This window comes from Mus pahari, chromosome 14, assembly GCF_900095145.1.
Source record: "Mus pahari chromosome 14, PAHARI_EIJ_v1.1, whole genome shotgun sequence".
NCBI lineage: Eukaryota > Metazoa > Chordata > Mammalia > Rodentia > Muridae > Mus > Mus pahari.
Genome location: NC_034603.1, coordinates 85,105,536 through 85,112,949, shown reverse-complemented (window position 1 = coordinate 85,112,949; position 7,414 = coordinate 85,105,536). Strand labels below are relative to the sequence as shown.

Below are 7,414 nucleotides of genomic sequence, written 5' to 3'. Positions count from 1 at the left end.
CCTCCGCGCACAGCCTTTCAGTGCAGAGTAGTGACTAAACATTACAAGAAGACCGGCCGCGCAGTTCCAGGAATCGGGGGGCGGGGCTACTGGCCGGGTAAATACCCGCGCGCGCGGCCTCCGCGGCGGCTCTAACTCCGACTCTACACTCGCCTGCTCTTACGACTGCTGTCTCTCAGGGCTCCCGGACGCCCCCTGCCCGGCCCAGCTCTCCGTCGAGGTCCCTCACCCGGGTCCTTTGCCTGATTCACCCAGGAGCGCGCCTCGTCGGCCCGGGGAGCAGCGAAGCCAGAGGGGGCGCACGCACGGGGAGCCCCTTTGTAGACTTCACGGCTACCCACATCTGGGCGCAGCGCGAGCCACTGCTGGCCACCGCCTCGCCTCGGGGACCATAGGAGGCGCAACCCCAAGGCCGGAGACTTCGCTTCGGGACTAGGTAGGAAGGAGGGGCGCGGTGTGGGGAAGGGTGGGGGCCTCGGTCCAGCTCGGGAGCTTTTCCCGGTTTCTCCTCCCCTTCCCGGGTCATTCCCGGTAGGGAGGGGACGAGGTAGGGGGCAGAGCGGATGAGAACCGAAGATCCCTGGTTCCCGTAATACTCAGACAGGGGCCCTCGGGTTTCTCCTGTCCCCTCTCTCACATATCTCGGGTTTGGCACCCCCCTTTTTTCGCCCTCGCCACTGAGGGCACCGGACTGAGCGGCGCCCTGAGCGTCCCTAGGGCTCTTGTGTTTCTCCCCATCCTGGCCGCGCTCCTGGAGACCCAACTTCCACGCGCGAGTTTCTCTGGGCGTTCTCCTAAGGCGGGCTGGGGAAGGGTCTGTCTGGGGTTGGCCGGTAGTGACAGAGGCCAGTAGAGTTCCGCGAGGTGGCTGGGTCCGAGGCACGGTCTAAAGCGGGGCAAAGGGGTGCCCCGGGCGCTAGGCGGAGGCTGGAGGGCCGGGCACGCTGGAGGGTTCCGGGCACTCACGCGCCACACGCTTTGCTGTCTGCAGCTCCCCGGGATGCGGTAGCGGCCGCTGTGCGGAGGCCGCGAAGCAGCTGCAGCCGCCGCCGCGCAGATCCACGCTGGCTCCGTGCGCCATGGTCACCCACAGCAAGTTTCCCGCCGCCGGGATGAGCCGCCCCCTGGACACCAGCCTGCGCCTCAAGACCTTCAGCTCCAAAAGCGAGTACCAGCTGGTGGTGAACGCCGTGCGCAAGCTGCAGGAGAGCGGATTCTACTGGAGCGCCGTGACCGGCGGCGAGGCGAACCTGCTGCTCAGCGCCGAGCCCGCGGGCACCTTTCTTATACGCGACAGCTCGGACCAGCGCCACTTCTTCACGCTGAGCGTCAAGACCCAGTCGGGGACCAAGAACCTACGCATCCAGTGCGAGGGGGGCAGCTTTTCGCTGCAGAGTGACCCCCGAAGCACGCAGCCAGTTCCCCGCTTCGACTGTGTACTCAAGCTGGTGCACCACTACATGCCGCCCCCAGGGACCCCCTCCTTCTCTTTGCCACCCACGGAACCCTCCTCCGAAGTTCCGGAGCAGCCTCCTGCCCAGGCACTCCCCGGGAGTACCCCCAAGAGAGCTTACTACATCTATTCTGGGGGCGAGAAGATTCCGCTGGTACTGAGCCGACCTCTCTCCTCCAACGTGGCCACCCTCCAGCATCTTTGTCGGAAGACTGTCAACGGCCACCTGGACTCCTATGAGAAAGTGACCCAGCTGCCTGGACCCATTCGGGAGTTCCTGGACCAGTATGATGCTCCACTTTAAGGAGCAAAAGGGTCAGAGGGGGGCCTGGGTCGGTAGGTCGCCTCTCCTCCGAGACACATGGCACAAGCACAAAAATCCAGCCCCAACGGTCAGTAGCTCCCAGTGAGCCAGGGGCAGATTGGCTTCTTCCTCGGGCCCTCCACTCCTGCAGAGTGGGGCTGGCAGGACCTGGAATTCGTCTGAGGGGAGGGGGAGATGCCACCTGCTTTCTCCCTCCCCAGCTCCAGCGTCTCTCAAGTGGAGCCAGCTGGCCCGGCCTGGTGGGACAATACCATTGACAAGCGGACTCTCCCCTTCCCTTCCTCCACACCCGCTCTGCTTCCCAAGGGAGGTGGGGACACCTCCGAGTGTTGAACTTAGAACTGCAGGGGGAATCTTCAGACTTTCCCGCTGGAACTTGTTTGCGCTTTGATTTGGTTTGATCAAGAGCAGGCGCCAGGCCTGGGGGGGGGAAGATGGAAGAGAAAAGGGTGTGTGAAGGGTTTGGGGGCTGGCCAAAGAAATAGCCACTCCCACTGCCCAGCCGAGGTGAGGAGTGGTGGCTCCTGGCTCCGGAGAGAGAGAGAGGCAAGGGAGTGACCTGAAGAGAGCTATACTGGTGCCAGGTTCCTCTCCCATGGGGCAGCTAATGAAACCTCGCAGATCCCAAAGTCCTCTGGCACCCCAGAACCCTCCCCGTTGTGAAGAGGCAGTAGCATTTAGAAGGGAGACAAACGGATGGGGCTGGTGAGTTTGGCCACCTTTTCCACCACCGAAGGGAGGCAGGTCAACAGAGGAACCCAGGTCCTTGGAGCAGATGGAGGGTTCTGTTTTGTCTCTCCTAGGTGGGGCTAGGAGACTCGCCTTAAATGCCCTCTGTCCCAGGGATGGGGATTGGCACACAAGGAGCCAAACACAGCCAATATGCAGAGAGTTGAGAGACCCAGTCACTCAGGAGACTCCTGAGTTAACACTGGGAAGACATTGCCAGTCTTAGGCATCTCTGGGTCGGTCGGTCCGAGGGCCTCAAGGCCCTGCACAGCCCTCCCTTCTCACCTGGGGCAGGCGGGAGGTGATGGAGAAGCCTTCCCGTGCCCGCTTGCTCACAGGGGCCTCACGGGAATGCAGCAGCCATGGAATTACCTGGAACTGGGCCTGTTTTGGGGGAGAAACAACAGTTTTCTGAGTCAGGTATGGGGCTGGGTGGGGCAGCTGTGTGTTGGGGTGGCTTTTTTCTCTCTGTTGTTTTGAATAATGTTTACAATTTGCCTCAATCACTTTTATAAAAATCCACCTCCAGCCCGCCCCTCTCCCCACTCAGGCCTTCGAGGCTGTCTGAAGATGCTTGAAAAACTCAACCAAATCCCAGTTCAACTCAGACTTTGCACATATATTTATATTTATACTCAGAAAAGAAACATTTCAGTAATTTATAATAAAGAGCACTATTTTTTAATGAAAAAAAAAAGTGACTTGAGCCTTTCTTTCCCCGTTTTCTCTTCTGCTCATTCTCTATGAGGGGAGGGGGCTGGCTGAGCTTCTTGGGTCACGGCTCTGAGGTAGAATCAGATGAATCCTCACATCACCTGCAGCCCTCCTGTGTCACTGGCAAGCTGTGACAGCCACCTAGATTATTACCGATGGGTAATTCCTGCCAGTCTGATTCAGCTCTGACCAGAATATGCAAAGCAAGTTTGCGAAGGAAATGCTGGCTTCAAAGGGCTTGCAGGGAGCAGGCTGCGCTGTGGTCAGAAGCTGTTAGAGGCTCCAAGCTATTAGCGCACACTCTGGCTGGGCTGCTTGGCAGGGAGGTGTTCCGAGAAAGTCTAGACTCGGGGTCCTGAGAGTGACGGGTGATGTCAGCACAGCATTACAGACGTCACGGCATGAAGGGGGAGGGGTGATCCCCACAGAGGGCTGGAAAGCAAGTGGGGCCCTGGGACAGGTGGTAATGGCTTTCTGGCCACACTCCCCCATACATTCATTTTAACCTGGGCAGTGGACCACCAGCCAGGCTCCTCCTGGGAAAGCAGCCATGTATTCATCCTACATCTGGGCACCAAAGAGGTTGAGCCTCTTAAGCATCCCCATGAGACACAGCTGTGTTTCTGTGTGAGCAGGACGCAGCATGACTTGGATTCTTCATTTCTGGTGCCTAGAGAGGTGATCTGTAAATATTTATTGAGTTCGGGGCAGAGGCAACGAGGGTTCAGGGAAGTTAAGCAACCTGCAGAGGACATAGCACCAGGAATGTGGGGACAAACAAAGTGTTGGTGCTTGGGGGCATTTGATTCCTCACATTGTCTCCTAACAAGGCTAGCACCTCCCTCCCTCCCTCCCTCCCTCGGTTCCTTCATACCCGTGGGCTTAGTGGTAAGTGTTGATGCGCTATCTTTCCTTCTGTACAGACCTGAGGAGCTCTGAGATGAGTGTGGTCCCCAGCTTGGGAACAGTCTCTCTGTCTGATACTCAAGTGCCTGAGAGGTGCCAGAGCCTCCTTTAGGTTCTGCTGCAAGAGTCAAGTGTTTTTTTTAAAAGGCCAGTGGAAGAATAAATACACAAGCCATCCGCTTGGGGTGGTGGGGTGGGGGTTGGTGAGGAGGGGGAGGGGAATGAACAGGCATGAGACCAGACAGCAGGTCAGACCCACACTAGATGGACTGCCAACTTTGAAACCAGAACTGCAGACTAAGGCAGGGTCCCATTTCTCCCAGAGTCCCAAGTGTCTCAGGAGACCTTCCTGCCCTGAAGCCTACCCAACAGCATCCACCTGCCACTTGCTCCAGAGGGCCACTTTTGTGGAAATTGCAGCCACCACAGAAAAGGGCCACTTTTGTGGAAATTGCAGCCACCACAGAACCAGAGAACCTAGCCATGCAGTTGGCCCATGTCCTTGACCCAAAAAGTGTCTGTTTAGCCACTTGTCCTAGGCACAGGTCCTCTCTCTCTTGCCTACCTCCTGGAGGCTGTTTGGTTTGGAGAGATGAGACTCAAACAGAGAAAAGGGTTTATTTTCTCTGCCTGCAGCTCCTAGCCTATCCCAGCCTTCTGTGTCTCCACCCCAGGTTGTCCCCAGCCTTCTGTGTCTTCAGATCAGATCACAGCCTAGGGGCCGACACACACCAGGAAAGTGGTTTAACATTCAGAAGAGCAGAGCTAAACAGCCTCACAGTGAACTAGTGGCCACAGTGAGAAGCTCTCTCCATCTTTACCTGGCCAGTGTTTCTTTTTGTCCCCCTTCCTTCCATCCCGGTTACACTGCTGGTCTGTGACTCAGTCTTTTCAGGGTAAAACTCTCCTCCTAATGGGGAACCTGGTCCTGGTGCTCCTGACTCCAAATGCTCCATAAAGAGATTACAGCGAGTAGGGCAAGTCCCTGTAATTTGAGCAACTGAAAGCGAGGAGGCTGCCCTCTACCTCTGAATCCTATTACCCTGCCTCTAGGACTGAAAGAATCTACCCAAGAGGCCCACATTTTCCCTGCTGGTGCGCTTTGGGCTGGCCTCCTGAAGACTTGAGCCAGAAATGGTAAATTCAAGGCCTGCTTTTGGAATAGGAAGGGAGGCCACGGATGGGGAGCTGGCGGTGAAAAATAAGCCCTCGCGAAGTGTCCTGGCGTACAGAATAAGGATATGAGTCAGGGAGGGGGCACCGCAAGGCAGTCAGGGTAGCGAAGTGGAGGTCTTGACGACCAGAAACGGTGGCAGGGTAGTGATAAGGGGCAACCTGCACTGGGACGTGAGGTGCCCACAGAGGCCCAGGTGGGCAGAGCCCCTTTCTGCGCCCCGCCCGTCCTCCTCATGTTTCGGGCTCTGCGCTTCGCTTCGAGCCACCCTCTGCCAGGAAGAGTCACTTCCCGGCCACCGCGGGAGCCCCGGAGCAGCTATGCGAAGAATGTCCGCGCTGAGCGCAGGGAGGGCGGTCCCTTCAGACCCCGCTCCCAACACGCCCACTCCACAAAGACACGCCTCCGACACGCCCACTTCGCGGAGCGCCGTCGCCACGGCAACGGGATTACAGTCGCAGAGCGCTGTTTATTCTCAGCCCAGTGCCAGGAAACTCGGCCGGGAGGCGGCCAGGCGCACCTCTCTGGGTGGGGGCGGGAGGGAGCCCGTCATTGGTCACAAGGGTCACTGACCCCCTCCGGGAGACGACACAGAAAGCTCCGACTTCCCTCCCGGCAGAGGATGGGTCGTGTTTTCTGGCCCTGCAGGAGCTAGAACCCTCACTAGGCTAGTGGAGCAAAGCCTGCCCCCCCCCGGCCCCCCCCTGCCCCCAGCTCCATGGAGGGAGCTCCTTGCTCCCTCCCTTTGCCATTCACCCAATAGTCCACTCAGCAAATATCTGTCCAACACATCCTGTGTTTCAGGGAATGTTCTAGGTTCCGGGGGATTTGGAGTTCAGCAAGATGAGGCCTGCTGGAGTTTGGCTCCCCAGTGCTTCCCAGGAGTTGTTTGAGTGGGAGAAAGCCATCAATAAACTAGTAAGCGCATAAATTAAATAATGACAGCTATTTCTGTTATCAAATCAAGTGTTAGACACATAGCCACAGCTCGGCCATGGAAAACCACTGGGTTGACCCCCAAAGCCTGACAAAGGGACTGAGCCATCTTCAGTTTAGAACACGTGTTCTGGTAGAGAAACTAAGGCGGTGAATTCAAGGACATTCCCTCCAGGATCATGGAAGAGAGTAGACAGACTAAAACTCCTTTCAGCAGGGCCTCCCAGGCCTCCTGAAGGCAGAGCATCATGATTGGTCACCAGGCATGTAGACAAAACTGCTGGATTCCTGGACTCCAACCACATAGCTCAGTGAATCAGATACAGAATCCCAGGCCCTCCTGGGTGACCCACCTGCTGCTCACTTTGGGGAAGGCAAGCCTGTGCTTCCGCTCTTCCTGGAAAGGGAATTTCCTTCTAGCACCTTGACTAAGCCCAAGCTGGGAAGTGAAATGCAGAGGGAAGAAAGGCCTGCAGTATACCACAGCTGTGGCAAGCCAGGACACGCACACCCTTTTCTGTCCCCAGGCTCCAGACCCAGAGGCCCTGAGCCCAAGGACAGCAGGGGCTGTGGAGGAGGATGGTCCGCCCTCCTCAGCACTGAGCCCTCCCAGCTGTGCTATGCTGGGAACAGGCCAGGAGTTTGTGAAATCCTTGGGTGAGCCTGACCCACTCTCATGAGGACGGCCTGTGGAAGCTGAGCGGGGAGGGGGGTGGGGGGCTGTTCCCAGAAGCAGGGAGAACTCTGGACTTCCCACTCCTGAGCTCTCTGGATTGCAGCACAGACTTTTAAGCAATTGCTGCAGCCTGGACCGGCAGCTTCCAGAGAGAAACGGAGACCCCAGGCTTTTCCAAAACAAAGCCAGGGATCTGGCTTCAGAAAGTGTGGGCCGGCCAGAACTGCTGTCATTTGTAGGACAGATGCGATGTGTGCCTGGGTGACCCTGTAGAGGTCAGAGGACAACTTGCAGAAGTCTGTTTCCTCCTCCAATCATGTGAGTTCAGATAGAATTCAGGATGTCAGGCTTGGCAGTGACATGTTCACTAGCTGAGCTATTTCATTGGTCCTAGAAATAACCAGATTGTAAAAAGTCTATCTATCTATCTATGTATCCATCCATCATCTGCCAGCTGAGGTAGTATAGGCTTTTTTTTTAAGTTGTTTTTATTATTATTTT

At 57.0% G+C, this 7,414-nt stretch overlaps 1 protein-coding gene across 1 annotated transcript; it reads left to right on the top strand.

Annotated features, from left to right (window-relative positions):
• Socs3 (suppressor of cytokine signaling 3) lies at positions 1–3,174 on the top strand. The gene is made up of 2 exons (XM_021213203.2): positions 1–436; positions 992–3,174. The coding sequence occupies exon 2, from the start codon at positions 1,080–1,082 to the stop codon at positions 1,755–1,757; it is 678 nt and encodes a 225-aa protein (XP_021068862.1). The 5' UTR covers positions 1–436; positions 992–1,079; the 3' UTR covers positions 1,758–3,174.
• The last annotated feature ends 4,240 nt before the right edge of the window (positions 3,175–7,414 follow it).

Excerpts from the sequence above, each read along its gene's own strand:
- Socs3 (XM_021213203.2), top strand. The coding sequence starts at position 1,080 with ATGGTCACCCACAGCAAGTTTCCCGCCGCCGGGATGAGCCGCCCCCTG.